Source organism: Microcebus murinus, chromosome 1 (genome assembly GCF_040939455.1).
Source record: "Microcebus murinus isolate Inina chromosome 1, M.murinus_Inina_mat1.0, whole genome shotgun sequence".
In the NCBI taxonomy this organism is placed as follows: Eukaryota; Metazoa; Chordata; class Mammalia; order Primates; family Cheirogaleidae; genus Microcebus; species Microcebus murinus.
The window spans coordinates 43,662,732-43,681,995 of record NC_134104.1 but is presented as its reverse complement, the minus strand read 5'-3'; the positions used below and the strand labels follow the sequence as shown (position 1 = coordinate 43,681,995).

At 37.3% G+C, this 19,264-nt stretch overlaps 1 protein-coding gene across 1 annotated transcript; it reads right to left on the bottom strand.

The window, feature by feature from the left end:
• Positions 1-17,952: 17,952 nt before the first annotated feature.
• On the bottom strand, positions 17,953-18,963 carry LOC105872751 (olfactory receptor 5H8-like). Its single transcript, XM_012767015.3, has one exon. The coding sequence runs from the start codon at positions 18,940-18,942 to the stop codon at positions 18,013-18,015; it is 930 nt and encodes a 309-aa protein (XP_012622469.3). The 5' UTR covers positions 18,943-18,963; the 3' UTR covers positions 17,953-18,012.
• Between the last annotated feature and the right edge of the window lie 301 nt (positions 18,964-19,264).

Genomic DNA, 19,264 nt, shown 5'->3' with positions numbered 1-19,264 from the left:
AGAAAACCCCAAAGATTCAACCAAGAAACTCCTGGAACTGATCAATGAATTTAGTGAAGTCTCAGGATACAAAATCAATACACAGAAATCAGAGGCATTCATATATGCCAACAACAATCAAATTGAGAACCAAATCAAAGACTCAATTCCCTTCACAATAGCAACAAAGAAATTTAAGTACCTAGAAATATACTTAACCAAGGAGGTAAAAGACCTCTACAGGGAGAACTATGAAACACTGAGGAAAGAAATAGCAGAGGATGTAAACAGATGGAAATCCATACCATGCTTGTGGATTGGCAGACTCAACGTCATTAAAATGTCTATACTACCCAAACTGATCTACAGATTCAATGCAATACCTATTAAAATCCCATCAGCATTCTTCACAGATATAGAAAAAATAATTTTACGGTTCGTATGGAACCAAAGAAGACCCCGAATATCAAAAGCAATTCTAGACAACAAAAATAAAATTGGAGGCATTAATTTGACAGATACCAAACTATACTACAAAGCTGTAGTAATTAAATCAATATAGTAATGGCACAAAAATGGGAATATTGATCAGTGGAACAGATCTGAGAATCCAGGTATAAAATCATCCTCATATAGCCATCTAATCTTTGACAAAGCAGACAAAAACATACGCTGGGGAAAAGAATCCCATTTCAATAAATGGTGCTGGGAAAACTGGATAGCTACCTGTAGAATGCTAAAACAGGACCCACAACTTTCACCTCTCACAAAAATCAACTCATGCTGGATAACAGACTTGAACCTAAGGTATGAAACCTTGTAGAATTCTAGAGGAAAATGTTGGAATCACTCTCCTAGACATCGGCCTAGGTGACGAGTTTATGAAGAAGTCCCCAAAGGCAATCACAGCAGCAACAAAAATAAATAAATGGGACATGAACAAACTAGAAAGCTTCTTCACAGCCAAAGAAATAGTCATGAAAGTAAACAGACAACCTACAGAATGGGAGAAAATTTTTGCATCCTATGTATCCAATAAGGGACTGATAACTAGAATATACTTAGAACTCACAAAAATAAGGAAGAAAAAAATCAAATAACCCTATTAAAAAGTGGGCAAAGGACTTGAACAGAAACTTTTCTAAAGAAGACAGAAGAATGGCCAACAAACATATGAAAAAATGCTCAACATCTCTAATCATCATGGAAATGCAAATCAAAACCACAATGAGATATCACTTAACTCCAGAGAGAATGGCCTTTATCAAAAAGTCTCCAAACAATAAATGCTGGCGTGGATGCAAGAGTCTATGACTGTGGCAAGTTTGGGTTTCAAAGGTGTGAGCAGCTGGTCAACTGCTGTTACTTGAAACTGGACAGAGATCATTGAGTGTGGTAATTAGGAAATGATTGGAAATTTTATTGGGATCAGTTTCTATTTTATGATAGAATTAAGGTCAGAGAATAATGAGTATTAAATAGGTAACAAGTGACACAAAAGTAAAGGAAATAAAATGCAGCACTCTAAGAAATAAAGTAAATGAAATAAAATGCAGCACAAAAGTAAATGAAATAAAATGCAGCACTTGGCATTTGTCTTCTGCCAAGGACAAATGTAAATTTTTTTCTATAGAATTTTAACAAAAGTTTTCAAAGAGATGAGAGGAATTATAGAGAAAGGAGATTATTATTTTAACAGAGAGGTGGAAGGGAAACTTGGATGTATAAAAAGAGAACAACGAGGAAGAAGAAAAATAGGTAGAGAGTAACAAATGAATATATGGATTAGAGTAGAAAAGACAAACCAAAGAAGTTAGAGAAAGGAAGCCTCAGAGAAAGGCTAAAGACTAAATAAAGGAGAGAGTTCATAGGCTTGGGGGTAAGGGGTAAATATTTGTCTTAACCCTAGGATTTATTAAAAATGTCAACCCTAAATTTCTTTCCTTTTTCTGTTATTCAAAATTTAAATTTTATGTTCCTTCAATATTTTGGTATGAAAAGGGATCTGATATTAAATCTTACCTTATAAACTTTGTGTCATTCATAAGGATACTAACACTGTCTGAAGCTTCTTTAAATAATTAAAAGTTGTTTTATCTTTGTTATTATAATGATTATTACTGACATATTCTTGGAATCTTACTGATTTTACTACTTGAGAACATTTTTTTGTCCACCAAATTTTTTAGCAGAATAAAATAAAGTCATAAACTGGAACCTGATACAGGTTATATAAATAGCAAAACCAATAATTCCAGTTGTTAGATATATTTTTATTTGATATGGCTTCCTTTTATGTAATGCTAAATCACTAAATATCTGAAAATTTTCAAATTGAATTTTTGTATGGGTACTTATTAAGTCATAAATACTACAATTTATTATATTTTAAACTGATCACTGGACAGATACTTTTTCCATATTTCCTACTATTAATATATACATAGTTAAGTATATTATTAGCATTTTATACATAACACTAAAATAAATTGCTATCACAAGTGGGTGAAAGGATATAGGAGCTACTATTTAAGTGACTTTTCTTAAAAGTTTTATTCAGAATACATATTTAATTTAATATCATGGAGTTTTATATTTTAATCAGAAAGATTACTTATATAAGAATCATTATGACATAAATCTTTAAACCTAGTTTTAAATTATTTATCTTTCAATTTACAAGAACTTATCTTATAAATTCATTATAGTTAGATGAACAAGATAGAAAGAACATTGTTAAAGGGGAAAAATCAGTCATAACTATTTTGCTTATCTACATTAAGTAATGAAAATAAAATATACAGAAAATATACTATTTGCTTTCTATTTCTCACCAGTCTATTGTGGCATCTTATAAATACAATCTAAAATTATTATAAATTAAACAGCATTTTAACTTTTTATATAAAAGACAGTCAGTATTATAGAAATCATTTCTCTCTTACCCATATCTTAAAAGAAATTGTATAGATCCTTTAATAGTGTTAGGCTCTCTAATGTACAAAAAATACAATAGCATATGGATGCCAGTAACAAAGGTAGCAATTTCTTGCACAGTAATTCAATTTGTGAGCTTCATTTCCCAAGCTCAGAAAAATGTTGTTTATATAAATTTGTTTTGGACACAAGAGTCGACCAATGGTACAAATGTGTGCTTTTGCCAGAAGAGGAAGGAGTGGAAAACTGAAATTCCCATAAGAGCACCTGAAGATTTCCTGTAGGTAGATAAAGTGAAGTTTTCTACTGGGCACTGTGGATTTAGACACATTGTCCCACAGGTCATTACAGTCTTTGAAATGATAAACATCCATTAACTGTAGGCAATTCTTTTACCAACTGAAATTATACTTGATGCCACTATTTTCCACCACAGGTGACACTTGTGATATGTCAAGGCAAACCTCAGTTTATATACATAAAATGTGTTGCTTTGACCTAAATTAGTATGATCTTGTCTAAGCTCATCAAAACATAATTTTGATGTGCCCAAAGATCTAGATTTCTTTTATGAGCCAACTTCAGGTAAAATTGTCTTTCTCATGCAAATTGCAGCTCAAATCAAGACATATACTAGTTCCTTATCTTTCAGCTGATGGAAATCCTATTAGGCAATGGGAGAGGAGCCAAGGAAAAACAAAGACAAAGAAACTAAGTGAGATGACCAATGATGTTGAGCATCTTTTCTAATTCTTATTTGTCATCCATATTTCTTCTTTGGTTATTTGTTTAAATCTATTGCACATATTTAAATTATATTTTGTTATTATTGACTTTGGAGACCTCTTAACATATTTTGGATACAAACATTTTACCAAATATACAAACTAGCAAATATTTTCTGAAAGTCTATGAGTTGTTTTTATTTTTTTTTATTTTTTTTTTTTTAATTATTTTTTTATTTTGGCATATTATGGGGGTACAGATTTTAAGGTTTCAATAAATGCCCATTTCCCCCCCTCCCCCCAAAAGTCTGAGTCTCCATCATGACCATCCCCCAGATGGTGCACATCTCACTCACTATGTATGTATATACCCGCCCCCCTCCCCCCTCCCCCCTGCCCAATACCCTATTACTGTAGCACCTATGTGTCCACTTAGGTGCTACTCAGTTAATACCAGTTTGCTGGAGAATATATCTGGTGCTTGTTTTTCCATTCTTGGGATACTTCACTTAGTAGTATGGGTTCCAGCTCTAACCAGGAAAATATAAGGTGTGCTATATCACCATTGTTTCTTAGAGCTGAATAGTACTCCATGGTGGACATATACCACATTTTATTAATCCATTCTTGGATGGATGGGCACTTGGGCTGTTTCCACAGCCTTGCAATTATGAATTGTGCTGCTATAAACATTCGAGTGCAGGTGTCTTTTTTGTAGAGTGTCACTGGATCATTTGGGTAGATGCCCAGCAATGGGATTGCTGGATCAAATGGTAGATTCACTTGTATCGCTTTAAGGTATCTCCATATTGCTTTCCACAGAGGTTGAACTAGTTTGCAGTCCCACCAGCAGTGTAGGAGTGTTCCTCTCTCTCCGCAACCACGCCAGCATTTATTGTTTGGAGATTTTTTGATAAAGGCCATTCTCACTGGGGTTAAGTGATATCTCATTGTGGTTTTGATTTGCATTTCCCTGATGATTAGAGACGTTGAGCATTTCTTCATATGTTTGTTGGCCATTCTTCTGTCTTCTTTAGAAAAATTTCTGTTCAAGTCCTTTGCCCACTTTTTAATGGGGTTATTTGATTTTTTCTTCCTAATTTTCGTGAGTTCTAAGTATATTCTAGTTATCAGTCCCTTATCGGATGCATAGGATGCAAAAATTTTCTCCCATTCTGTAGGCTGTCTGTTTACTTTCATGACTATTTCTTTGGCTGTGCAGAAGCTTTGTAGTTTGATCATGTCCCATTTATTTATTTTTGTTGCTGCTGTGATTGCCTTTGGGGACTTCTTCATAAACTCTTTGCCCAGGCCGATGTCTAGGAGAGTGTTTCCAACTTTTTCCTCTAGAGTTCTAATAGTTTCATATCTTAGGTTTAAGTCTGTTATCCAGCGTGAGTTGGTTTTTGTGAGAGGTGAAAGGTGTGGGTCCTGTTTTAGCCTTCTACAGGTGGCTATCCAGTTTTCCCAGCACCATTTATTGAAGAGGGATTCTTTTCCCCAGCGTATGTTTTTGTCTGCTTTGTCAAAGATGAGATGGCTATATGAGGATGGTTTTATATCAGGATTCTCACATCTGTTCCACTGGTCAATATTCCTGTTTTTGTGCCAATACCATATTGTTTTAATTACTACAGCTTTGTAGTATAGTTTGATATCTGGCATATTAATGCCTCCCATTTTGTTTTTGTTGCCTAGAATTGCTCTTGGTATTCGGGGTCTTCTTTGGTTCCATACGAAGCGTAAAATTATTTTTTCTATATCTGTGAAGAATGCTGATGGGATTTTAATAGGTATTGCATTGAATCTGTAGATCAGTTTGGGTAGTATAGACATTTTGATGATATTGAGTCTGCCGATCCACGAGCATGGTATGGATTTCCATCTGTTTACATCCTCTGCTATTTCCTTCCTCAGTGTTTCATAGTTCTCCCTGTAGAGGTCTTTTACCTCTTTGGTTAAATATATTCCTAGGTACTTTAATTTCTTTGTTGCTATTGTGAAGGGAATTGAGTCTTTGATTTGGTTCTCAATTAGATTGTTGTTGGCGTATATGAATGCCTCTGATTTCTGTGTATTAATTTTGTATCCTGAGACTTTACTAAATTCATTGATCAGTTCCAGGAGTTTCTTGGTTGAATCCTTGGGGTTTTCTAGATACAATATCATATCATCAGCAAACAGTGAAAGTTTGATCTCTTCTGCCCCTATTTGGATACCTTTGATTCCATTTTCTTGTCTGATTGCTGTAGCCAAGACTTCCAGCACTATGTTGAACAGAAGTGGAGATAGTGGGCAGCCTTGTCTGGTTCCAGTTCTAAGTGGGAATGATTTCAATCTTTCCCCATTCAGTATGATGTTGGCTATGGGTCTGTCATATATGGCTTGTATCATTTTTAGGTATGTCCCTTCTATGCCTATTTTCTTAAGTGTTCGTATCATGAAAGGGTGTTGAATTTTGTCAAAAGCTTTTTCTGCATCTATTGAAAGGATCATGTGATCTTTGTTTTTGCTTCTGTTTATGTGGTGAATTGCATTTATAGATTTACGTATGTTGAACCATCCCTGCATCCCTGGGATGAAGCCCACTTGGTCGTGGTGGATTATTTTTTTGATAAGTGTCTGTATTCGGTTAGCTAAGATTTTGTTGAAAATTTTTGCATCTATATTCATTAGGGATATTGGTCTGTAGTTTTCTTTTTTTGTTGCATCCTTTCCTGGTTTTGGTATCAGGGTAATATTCGCTTCATAAAAGGTGTCGGGGAGGTTTCCGTTCTTCTCGATGTTGTGGAATAGTTTCTGCAAGATAGGTACTAGTTCTTCTTTGTAAGTATGGTAAAATTCAGGTGTGAAGCCATCTGGACCGGGACTTTTCTTTTTAGGGAGATTTTTAATTGCTGTTTCTATTTCAGCTGTTGAGATTGGTCTGTTCAGGGAATCTATTTCTTCCTGGTTGAGCCTAGGGAGGCTGTGTGTTTCTAGAAATTTGTCCATTTCCTCCACATTTTCCAGTTTGTGTGCATAAAGATTTTTGTAGTATTCATAAATTGTATCTTGTATCTCTTTGGGATCAGTTGTGATATCTCCTTTTTTATTCCTGATGGAGCTTATTAGAGATTTCTCTTTTCTGCTTTTCGTTAGCTTAGCCAACGGCGTGTCAATCTTGTTTATTTTTTCAAAGAACCAACTTTTTGTTTTATTAATCTCCTGAATAGCTTTCCTGTTTTCAATTTCGTTTAGTTCTGATTTGATCTTGTTGATTTCACTTCTTCTGCTGGGTTTGGGGTTGGTCTGTTCTTCTTTTTCCAGCTCTTTGAGTCGTTTCATTAGATTGTCTATTTGTGATCTTCTTGCCTTTTGGTTATAGGCATTTATGGAGATAAACTTTCCTCTCAGAACTGCTTTAGCTGTGTCCCAGAGGAGTTGATAACTTGTCTCTCCATTGTCGTTTTCTTCATAGAAGTTTTTTATTTCCGTCTTGATTTCTTCATTTACGAAGTAATCATTTAGTAGGAGGTTGTTTAATTTCCACGTTTTTGTGTAGAAATGTGAGTTTCTGTTAGGGTTGATTTCTAGTTTTATTCCACTGTGATCTGAGAAGGTACATGGTATGATTTCTATTTTTTTAAATTTCTTGAGATTTTCTTTGTGTCCTAGGATATGGTCAATCTTAGAGAATGTCCCGTGAGCTGATGAGAAGAACGTATATTCAGTGGATTTTGGGTAGAATGTTCTGTAGATGTCTGTCAGACCCAATTGTTCTAGAGTTTTGTTTAAGTCCATTATTTCTTTATTAATTTTCTGTTTGGAGGATCTGTCTCGTGCCGTCAGTGGGGTGTTGAAATCCCCAGCGATTATGGAGTTGCTATTAATCCATTTGCTTAGCTCCAGTAAGGTTTGCTTTATGAATCTGGGTGCACCTAAGTTGGGTGCATATATATTTAAAATTGTTATCTCTTCTTGTTGGACTGTGCCCTTCACCATTATATAATGACCCTCTTTGTCTTTTACTACTTTTGTTGGTTTAAAAACTAAATCGTCTGAAATTAGAACTGCCACACCAGCCTTCTTTTGGCTTCTGTTTGCTTGGAATATTGATCTCCACCCTTTTATTTTTAGTCTATGTGCATCCTTGCAGGTTAAATGTGTTTCCTGAAGACAGCATATACTTGGCCTGTATTTTCTTATCCATTCAGCCAGCCTATGTCTCTTGAGTGGAGAGTTTAAACCATTCACATTTATTGAGAGAACTGATAGGTAAGGTAGATTACTGATCATTCTGTTGGGTTGGATGTTGTTGCTATGATTTGTGTCTTGAGCCATTGTAATATCTGGCCTTTAATATCTTTGGGTTTTGGTTGTTTTTATATCCGTGGATTATTATTATGATGTTCCGTGCATAACGCTGTTTTAAGTACTTCTTGTAGGGCTGGTCTTGTCTTGGTGAATTCTCTGAGCCTTTGCTTGTCTGCGAATGTTTTTATTTCTCCTTCATATATGAAGCTTAGTTTTGCAGGGAATAATATTCTAGGCTGGGCATTGTTTTGTTTCAAAAGAGTGAGAATGGGGCCCCAGTCTCTCCTTGCTTGTAAAGTCTCATTAGAGAAGTCTGATGTTATTCGAATTGGCTTTCCCTTGTATGTCACTTGCTTCTTTTGTCTTACAGCTCTTAGAAGGGCCTCTTTAGTTGATACTTTGGTCAGTCTGATGACTGCATGACGTGACGTCTTCCTGTTTGCATTGAATCTCCCAGGGGTCCTCTGGGCTTCTTGAACTTGTATATCGAGATTTTGAGCAAGACCTGGGAAATTTTCCTCTATTATATCTTCAAAAAGCTTGTCCAGCCCTTGAGTGCTGTCTTCCTCCCCTTCGGCTAAACCTATGACCCTCACGTTAGGTTTTTTCACATAATCCCACAGCTCTTGTAGACTTTGATCTTTTCTCTTGTTTCTCTGCTGTATTTCTGTGACTGATTTATTTAATTGGAAGGTGTTATCTTCAAGCTCTGAGATTCTTTCTTCTGCTTGATCCACCCTGTTCTTGAGACTTTCCACAGTATTTTGTAGTTCTCTGAGTTGATTCTTCATCTCCAGGACTTCGGTTAAAGTTTTCTTCACTGTATCAATCTCTTTGTTGAACCTTTGTTCCATTTCTTGGAGGTTTTTTGTGTTTTCTTGGTGTTGGTTATTGAGTAGTTGTTGCAGCTGGGTGAGTGTTCTTATGATCCACAAACGAAATTCCTTTTCTGTCATATTGGTTGCCTGATTTTGGTCGGTGTCCGTTTCTAGGGGGCTGGTGCTCCTCCTTGGGGGTGTGTTTTCCGTTTGGTTCTTCATATTTCCTGAGTTCTTTCGCTGATTTCTTCCCATGTCGATCAGTTGTTGTTTCTTTCCTTAGGTTATTGTTTGGGTATTCACACACCTTGTTTAGTTTCTGAGGCGTTAGGTGGTGCCTGTGGGTGAAATTGGACCACTCCCTGTATATTGAGTCAGTGGGTGCCGTGGAAAGGCTGTGCAAGATGCCGTCCCTGTCAGTAGGTGGCGTTTGCTTGGAGGAACAGGCTATGGTGTTACTTTTGAGTCCTGTTATCAGCTCTCGTTCTGGGCGGAGCTGGGTTGGGTAAGCCTGCCCTCAGGCCGTTAGCAGGGGTCAAAGTTCTGTTCTCTGCTGTCAGGGCGGGGCTGGGATGGTCCGGCTCAGCCAGAAAGTCTGGGTGTGGGGGTGGGGCTGTCTGAGACCCACAGTCTGCAGCAGGCCTCGCTTCTTTCCACCCTCCCCAACTCCGCAGCTACTCCTGAGCCTCTGCCAGCAGGCCAGACCACAAGCCACCAGGCCTCCCCGGACTGTGATGCCGGCGGGGAGGTTCCCTGCACAGGAACGCCACCTGGGTTGGGCGCACGGCCTCCTCCTGGGACGTTCTGCCCGATCCGCCCCTGGAGGCACGCAGACCTCTAGGACTCCGATCCGCCCCTGGAGGCACACAGACCTCAGTAGGCTGTTCACGTATAATCCTTCTGTGCCCCGGGCAATGCTAGCCCTCGGTGCAGGGGATCTGGTCTGCAGGTCCGACCTCTGGGTCCCAGAGTTCAAACTGTATTCCCACCAGGGAGAGGGTTTCCGGTCCTAATTCACCCACAGGGAGCCCAAGCTGGGTCTATGTCTCTCAGCCTCTGAGTCGGCACCGTTTTCCTGGGAACAAGGTGCCAGCAGCACCTGGGAGGGCGGGCGGGGTCCCAAACGGGAAGGTCCCGTTCCCTGGAGGTGCCTCCGGCTGGTGGCTGTATTGTCTCTCTGGGCAGCCGCGGGTAGGGTCGGCGGAGAGGAGGAGGAGGCAATATGGCGCCTGCCGCGCGGCTCTCCGTGCACACGGAGGTGCCCGGAGGAAGTTGGGAACCTGGTGCCACGTCTGTTACAGGCTCACCGTTGGCAGGCGGCGGCAGTCTCTGGGCTGATGTCCGCAGGTCTCTCCACCCGCTGGGGAGCCCACCAGCAGTCCCGAATGCAGGGGAGGGGAAATAGCAAATCCACCTACCCTTGCCGCTGGTCTCCGGGCTGCTCCGGTGGTCTCAGCCTCCAGTTCTCCTCCGCAGCCTCCTCCCGTGGAGTCTCCCGGGGTCTCAGGTACCCCTCCTTCCGGCCCTTGTCCGCTGTATGCTCGTCTTCTTGCTTCTTTTCTCTAGCTTCTGCTAGAATCGGTCTTTTCTGCAGAGACCCTCTGTCTGGCGGTGTTATTCGTCCGCCATCTTGCTCCACCCTCAGTTGTTTTTATTTTAATAATTTTTTTGATAAGCAAAACCTTTGATTTAGATAAAGTTAATATAACATTTTTTTCCTTGTACACTTCATGGCTTTAGTGTTGCATTTCTGCATTGTATTTTTAGGTCTATGTCTATTTGATTCAATTTTTTGCATATTATCAGGACCAAAGTGGCTTTTTGCTTATGTATATCCTATTCTTACAACATCATTTGTAATAAAGCCCATTCATTCTCGACTGAATTACCTTTGTACCTTTGTCCAAAATCATCTGTCCATATATGATGGGATTATTTCTTTTTCTCTGTTCTATTCACTTTATTTGTCTATCTTTACAACAATACCACATTATCTTGATACTGAAGTTCTAAATTTAGTCTTTGAATCAGATAGCAGTAGACCTCTACACTTCTTCTCTTGCCAAGTTACGTTTGGCTATTATGCATCTTTTACATTTTCCGTGAGAATATAATATTCATGTTGAAACTTTCTACAAGAAATCCTGTTGGCATTCTAGTAGATATTTTATTAAATATATAGATGCATTTGAGGAAAATTTATATTCTTCAATATTGAGTCTTTTAACCTAAACACTGTACATCTTTCTATTGCTTTAGGACTTCTGTACTTTCTCTGAATTATTTTATTTTTCAACATTCAGGTCTTCCATATCTGTTTTTTAGAATTCTAGCTGCTCTTTATTCTGTGAATTTTAGTTTTCACAAAGAATCAATCCAAGTAACTAAGGTATTGAGGGGAAACAATCTTTCTACATGAAGAACTATTAACATGCTCCATTTTTCTGTAAATATATTGGGTGCATTAAAAAACATTGTCACAGAAACAAAATGGTTTTTTCAAAGCCATCGATCACTGCATAAATATTTACAAAAAGCCATAAACATACATATCTCCTTTATTTGGAGGACTTACATAGAATTTTGAACATTAAGGCAATGAAAGTTCTAAAACCTAATGAAATTCTAAGTTAAGGCTGATGTTTGTTTTGAAACCCATATTCACAGGCAACTGTGACCAAAGCAAACGTTTATCTGCTAGGTTAAAGTTCATCTGCCCAGGATATGTTATTTATCCATTACCAACATTTCTTTTTTATTAGATGTATGGGATTCGAATTAGTAGCAAAACCATCAATTTACTTTAACAAATCATTAGTTCCCTCTTAGGTTTTTTTCTTTTTTTTTTTTTTTTTTTTTTTGAGGATTTAGTCATAAGCACCAGAACTCTGTGCATTTTTTTTGTGTGTGTGAACTTAGAGGCTACACTGATTCTTACCTGCCTAAAACTTGACAAACAATTGAGAATTCGGGATTTGCTAAATACAGAAACCCCCCAAAGCATACTTGATCCTGCTCCTATCTCAAAACACTGAAAATGTTCTCAATTGTTGAAGCAATATGTTCACCTTTGTTTTCTTCAAAGAAGACTGTTTAGTATTACTCTCTTTAGAATAATTAAGCACCAAAATGCAGAATACCATATTTTAGATGGATCTATTCTATAATTGTTAGCCTGTAGGCACAAACAATATCCTAGCTTGAACAATGTCTTTTCTTATTGTAGGAAAAGGTTGTGAGTGGTAAATGGAAGAAAATTCACTTTAAAATAATTACAAATTACATTCTTGTCTTATCAGGCTTAGTAGAAGTGGAAAGTGTTGAAATCTGGGGAGGGAGTATCCTTTTCTCTTCCCACTCTTCTTTAACATTTAGAGTAACAAAACTCACATCCAGGTGGGTACACTTTGGGAACCAGCTGCAGACCCCCACTCTGGCCTACTGTAGAGAACAGATACGAGATTGGTAAAAAAACACCCCAGGATGAAATCATAGCCAATCCCAAGTTCCCATGGTTGGAATGACTTACTCTTATACGGAAGAATCTCTGTTTAGGCTAAGTGTGTCGTGCTCATTCTCTAGGCAGTAATTTTACAAAAACACACCTCTTATGAGGAAAGTACACTTATGTTGCTATCAATAAGAGCTTATGTAGAGAAGGGTAGCATTGACTACATGAAAACTACCTCTAAAGCTAAAGAGAGCTGTAGTTTTCCTTGGTATTTTAAATTGGAAAAGATATGTCAAAGCAGGTGATAGTGTAGGTAGCAGGAGACTAGAGCTACAGAAGCACTGTTGTTTAAATCTGATGGTGGCAGCATCAGATTTCTTTAGATATTACTAGCGGGAAATGGAATTTTATAATAAATAGAGTCAAAATATTTTGGGTGCAATTTAAGTTAAGTATGTTACACTTCAACTAAAATATGTTGCAGATTTGAAAAGTTTATACCCTAATACCTGGTAAGCTTGGCTTCAGCTAAGTGACTCTATGGGTTTTATAGGTTTGAAACACATGTTGTTTAAAGATGAAAAAAGTAGCTCTGAATTGGCAAATGTAGGCAACATGAAAATAATTATTTTTAGATCTGCATCTTATACTTTGCATTATATGTAGATTTCTACCCAAATATTGTACCAAAGAGCACCAAAGAATCTAAGCAATTGCATCATCCACTACATTCAACAGAATTAATACTATTGTCCTTATTCCCTATTTTCTAAATCCAGAAGGGCATGATAACTGCCATCACATCCATATTCTTCACTTTTTGAAGTTGGAGATTCTGTGAAGTTCAGCATACCCTGGGTTTCTACAGAGTGGAACTGAGACTGCATCATATCCCAGGTCAAATTAGTTGGAGGAAAGTATTCTTTGCTGTTTCAGTTTCATTGCTGGTGAAGAACAAAGTACCTAGTGTTTCAAAACCAGAACTCATGGCCTGTGGTTCTCTACTGTTCAACTGAACTTTACTTTCCACAGCAGGTATTTTCTACAAGCACAGATTTGGGGTATCTGTGTGATGAATCAGTACTCATGGAAAAGCTGGAGTGTTTCTGAATACTTCCTAGAGGCAGATGAGTGTTACTGTCTAAAAAGGAATATAAGTATGTATCTGCATATCAAACATGTCAAGGCCTAAGAAGTTAGAATTTCACCTACATCTATGAGATTGAGCAGAGGTGCTTGCGTGTAGGAAATCATTTTTGGTCTCTGTGTCCTGTGATTCCAGGAGTTATTAGTGCTCATATGCTCAGTTCCCTCTCTTCGGTTTAAGTCTGGATATTTGAGGCTTTTAAATTCGATTTAAATTTTAAAATCGATTCTGGGATTCTGGATTGGGCCAAATGAGAGCTTAATGTAAGGTCCAGCATTTATGTCAGGTCCAGGTTTGGTGTCAGACAATAAACTATGATTATTGAATGTCTGACAAGCCAGATTACTTGACAAGGTGTTTTCTAAATACGTTAGTAAATCTGTGGTTTGTGTCTGATTATCTGTCATATTCTGTGAAGGAAGCATACTATTGTATGCACTGAAGTTTATAATTGTTGCAGATTTCTCAGTGTCTTAGGGTCATTCTGAGATAGCAAACCATGACTTACTGTCTCTGCTGTGATATAAACTGTGGCTTATATTATAAGGTTATGTGTAGCAATATCGTATGATGAATCAACACTCTCAAAAATGTCTCTGCACATTCTGGGTTGGTCCACATGTATGTGGTAATCTATGGGTCTTTGACTCCTTTTAGCTTGATATTCTCTGGAGACCCCACCTCATTGGAAACAAGCATGTATAAAAGCATCAGTCTGAGCACCTATAGATGTTACCTTAGAGCTGAAAACTTATGGGAAGAGACACTGAGAATCAAACAACAAATTAGTTTGAGGACAAGACCACACAGAGGTATCAGGAATAGCCCACTGTGAAGAAGGTGTGAAGCTATATGAGGCATAAGATAGGTCTGTCAGTGTGTTGATTGAATAAATTCTGTTCTTTAGACATGTGTTCCCTACTTCCTTTAAAGAACTAGATGAATTTTTACCCAAGTTCATTTAAACATCTGTATTAAGAGGCTCAATTTCAGAAAGAGGTAGGCTCTCCTTAGGACAGCAAGCCTCTGAAGCTAGGCTGAGGATGAGGTGTCCTATTGACAAGGGTAGTAATTACACAGCCCCTGAGGCAGAGCCCTGCTGGGCAGCTAACACCACAGGCTGGGTGGAGGAGTGGGCAGTGATCATGAAGACAGGCAGAGGAGAAACCTGCATCACTGGTAGTTTAACCAAAGCCACTTCGGCCTTTATTAGAAGAAACTTCTCGGAACATTTTTGGAAGTGTTGAAAGAGTCTGCTTTCTGGCAGTAGAGCGGCCATAGTCTTCAAAAGATGCTTCCGGCCTTATTTCCAAAACTTTTACTTCTTGAGTGTCTGGTCTAGGAATTCGCTGGTTGCTCAATGATTTGATGGTCTTACTGGACAACATGTGGCTATGCAGACAGTTCTCCATTTTCATTTTCTTACTAGGGGGATCCCTGTGTTCTCACAGATATCTAGGCCAGTTCCCTAGACTATAATGTGATCCCACTCCATACCATACAAATTGCTGCACATGCTACATTTGTGCTTCTTCTCTGCTTGCATATTTATAAAGGGCTGTTTTACAAAAGAGAATCAAGAAAAGTTCTGTCATGGTATTGGGCATGCTTCAATTAGACAACAGTAGAACTTCCATATAGTTTCCAAATCTTTTATTTTCATTGGATTTACATTGCTGTCCTGCAAGCACTGTTTCTTGACCAGTGGCGTGTTGCGTGCAGGGCTATTGGATAGGATGTTGCCACAGCTGTGTGCGGTGCACATAATGCTGGTCCACCTGGCCCAGGACAGGTCACTCACAGAGGGCAGCATCAGCTCTCATGTTCTGCTTCCCTTCAGCCAGGGTCCCCAGGGTCCTTACATTCCCTAGGCAGTGGGAGCTCTCTTGGAGAACCCTAGTACAAATACTTGCTATAGAGTGAGTGAATTTATTTTCTTGAATATAGAAGGAATCAGCTTCTTGCCACTGTTTAGCTATTTCCCTGAAATATGTTTAACTTAGAAGATTTCTTCTAAGATGATGTAAAAATCACATTATTATGGCACTTGGAACAACGTCCTCCATATGGAAATTTTAGAGTAATGTTTAAAATGTTGATTCATCTTCACAGGATTTTTTCTAAAGGACAGAGTTCCTTCCAATTCACCTTACTAATATGTGACTATATAGTTTGATTGGCAATCATTACTATCAGTCTTCCTCCTCCTTAAAAAGTAATAAAATAACCACCACAGTATTTCAACCTTTGTAACAGATGCCCTATTGAATTCTGCAACAACATGCCCACCCAAAACACAAAAGTACAAAGCAGGGGTTGGAAACCTTTACAATAATTGTATATTACTATAGTGCTATTTAAGTAATCAATATAGGACTTGTAGAAATTCCATATTGACTGATCTGTAAATAATTTGAATGACAAAAATTTTGCTTAACTGATTATTTAAAAACAATTGTTCCCTAAGTGTGCCTTCACATCAAGAGCACAAACATTGCTGAATCAAAAACCTTAGTGATGGAGCTTATCAATCTAAGTTTTCACAACCTTTCCAGATGACTACAATGCCCACTGAAGTCTGAAAAACATTGTTTTAACAGAAACAAACAACAAAGAAGTCTAGACAAATGAGGGTCTGATGGACACCTAATAGATTTAATAGTTAAGATTCTATCATAGCTAGTTCACACCCAGACTCTAAAAAATACTGTTCTAGTTTTGATTGGTGGTTGTTACTTTTCTTCTAATTCCTATTTATGTTATTTCTATCAATGTCGTCTAGGATAATTATGTCAGCAATTTCTTGAACATTACAAACTATTGTAAAATGACGCAAAATATGTATATACATGTACATGTATAAAGATAGAAAAACTATAAATTCTTTTAAATCTCCACATTAAGGAATGAATATACCTTACTTCTTAATACTCTCAATAATTGAGAATACTTCTATCATGTTATGTTAGTTTTCAATTCAACATCAGCTATGTGCCAGAAATCTGGGTGAACATAGCAAATAGAATATACTTTGCATATAAATATTCATTAAGTAGTATATACATATTTCTTTTTAAATGGAATTTATGTAGTTTCTTTTTTTAATATTTGAAACTATAGATATATATATTCCTTTTTTGAAACAAAACAAATATATGCAACATATATTTATATCATAATTAGGTAAAAGCCACTCCATTCTACTAAGTCAAGTATCACAAGAATGGGAAAAAAAAACACACTCATACTCACCATCAAATCAGCACCAACTGATCAATACTTATGTGCACACATAGTAATAATATTCATTGGGTGTCAGGCAGATGGGAGGGGAGATGAGGGGATGAGTATATCCACACCCAATGGGTGAGGTGTGCACCATCTGGGGGTTTCTTTCTGGGGGAAGCTGAATATGTAGGCCAAAATGCGGGCTTTGCTCAAGGGTATATTTTACCTTTTCTTTAACATCCCACTTATGGGACAAAAATTATTTACTAAAGGGAATAAATCTATAAAGAAGTAAGAATGGGATCACACTAAGAGAATAGAGATTTTGTTGAATTTCAAAAAAGTATAAAGTAGTTGATATTGTACTGAAAGATAAACCAGAGAAGAGGAATCTGTGGATTAGATATGCACAAAAGAAGGCTGCAGAGGAAATCTGAATTTCTGAGAAGCTCCCACCTGCCTCTTCTATACTCACTCACCTAGGGTAGGACTTGACATGTTACATACACTGCCCACATACTCATGGTTTCATCTCTGTCTTCTCACACAAGGAAAAGAATAATTAGGAAATCAGACTTTGAAAGTGGCAGAAGAAAGAGATACCAGATGCTTATGTTATTAATCTCTTCATTGGGTCATAATAGTGAATGAAAAAGAAAAAGTCTATATAATTGACAAGAAACCATTACTACAATGGATGTATCATGGAGTAATATAAATGAACAACCTAAAGACATGTGCAGTAATATGGAAAATCTCGGGTGACAGATAACAGCAGCTGGATTGTCATTCCTTTATTCTCTTCCCTGAGGTGTGCAGATACCTCTCATAGGAACAACAAAAAAGCAAATCATCTGTTCTAATCATGTATACTGAACCTCCAAATATAAAGAATAATGACATATGTTTTAGGTACATGTATTTTACATTCTTTTATTGATAAGATTGAATAGCTTCGCTCTGATATCAGTCTACCCCAGGAGCCAGTGGGATTTGGTAGATATGGAATTCTTGGGATTTTGCTCAGCTCACCCAAACAGAAACCTGCAACCAATATAGGGTATATGGGATATGAGTGTTCAGCCCTATTTGCTGTATGATTTATCATACTCAAGTTCTTCTCAGAGGAGATACAAAATTTTACCTTTTCATGTGTTTATAAAGACAAATATACAAAATATAACCTGTAAAATGTTTTTGTTTTCTGCTTTAAATCTTCTAGTATGAGATGACACATAATTAAAATTTTATGTATGTTTTCAAGTACATAAAATGTTTTAAGTTTATTAAATACTAACACTTTAATTCATTAAAAATCTAGGACAATTGCACTTGCAAAAAACGTTCAACATGTACAAAATTACACCCACATCTAACTTGCAAAATTTTGAGACTGTTTTACGAAAAAGAGAAGAGATATTACTACAAGACCTAATCTTTTCCCTTTAATGTTTTTTTCAATGAGTCTATTACTTGCTTATTTCTCAGGCTATAGATAAGTGGATTTAAGAAAGGAATTATAACAGTGTAAAATAGAGAATCTGCCTTGTCTGGATCAGTAGTTTGTGGAGATGCAGGTAACACATACATGAAGAGAAGAGGGCCATAGTACAAAGACACAGATAAGAGATGAGCTCCACAGGTGGAGAAGGCTTTTCTTATGCCTCTGAGAGACTTCTTTTTTAAGATTGTATAGAGAATAGATGTATAAGTGACAATAACAGTCACAATCGTGAATGCTTGAATTACAGCTGCCAAAACATAAAGCACAAGATAATTAATAGAAGTGTCAGTACAAGAAATCTTTAACAAAGGGATAATGTCACAGTAAAAGTGATCAATTATGTTGGAATCACAGAAGGTTAACCTAAATAATAAACCTTCATGAATCATGGCATGAAGAAAACCACCTTGGAATGACAAGACTAGTAGCCAGATGCATAGTTCATTGGTCACAATCACTGGATAGAGTAATGGTTTGCATATGGCTACATAGCGATCATACGCCATTGCTGCCAAGATAAAACTTTCTGTAGTTAAACTGAATGTAAAGGAAAAAAATTGTATCATACATGCAGAGAGAGAAATCATCTGACTCTGGGATAAGAAGTTGACCAGCATGTTGGGAGTCACTGTGGACGATAGCCAAGCATCCGTTAAAGCTAAATTGCCAAGAAATAAGTACATGGGGATGTGAAGGTGAGGGTCATTACAGATGAGAGTAATCAGACCAAGGTTCCCCACGATGGTGACGAGATATATCACCAAGAATGCCAGGAACAGGGGGATTTTCCACTCTGGTTGCTGAGTAAGTCCTGTGAGAACAAATTCTGTCACCAATGTTGCATTTTCCTTTTCCATGTCCTCACTTTGTGTCCTCTGAAATAAAATACAGTAAATGTGAAAAATATGTATTCACTCTGCATTAATAATTACTATAAGTTGAAATTGGGGTAGGGAAGTTCAAATAAAACTATCAGATCACCTTTTGATTTTATTTATTACTAGTAAACTATAGGAAACTATTTAGGAAATAGAAGAGAGGAATGAAAATACAATTACTTTCCATTGAAAAAATATGTAAGATTAATGGATTTAGAGAAAAGGAGATACATTCTAGGCGTGTGCTGACAAGTTTGTGAATTTGCGAGGACAAGTTTGAACATGGTAAGGAAAACTGTGT

Coding starts and splice junctions, on each gene's coding strand:
- LOC105872751 (XM_012767015.3), bottom strand. CDS start 18,942: ATGGAAAAGGAAAATGCAACATTGGTGACAGAATTTGTTCTCACAGGA.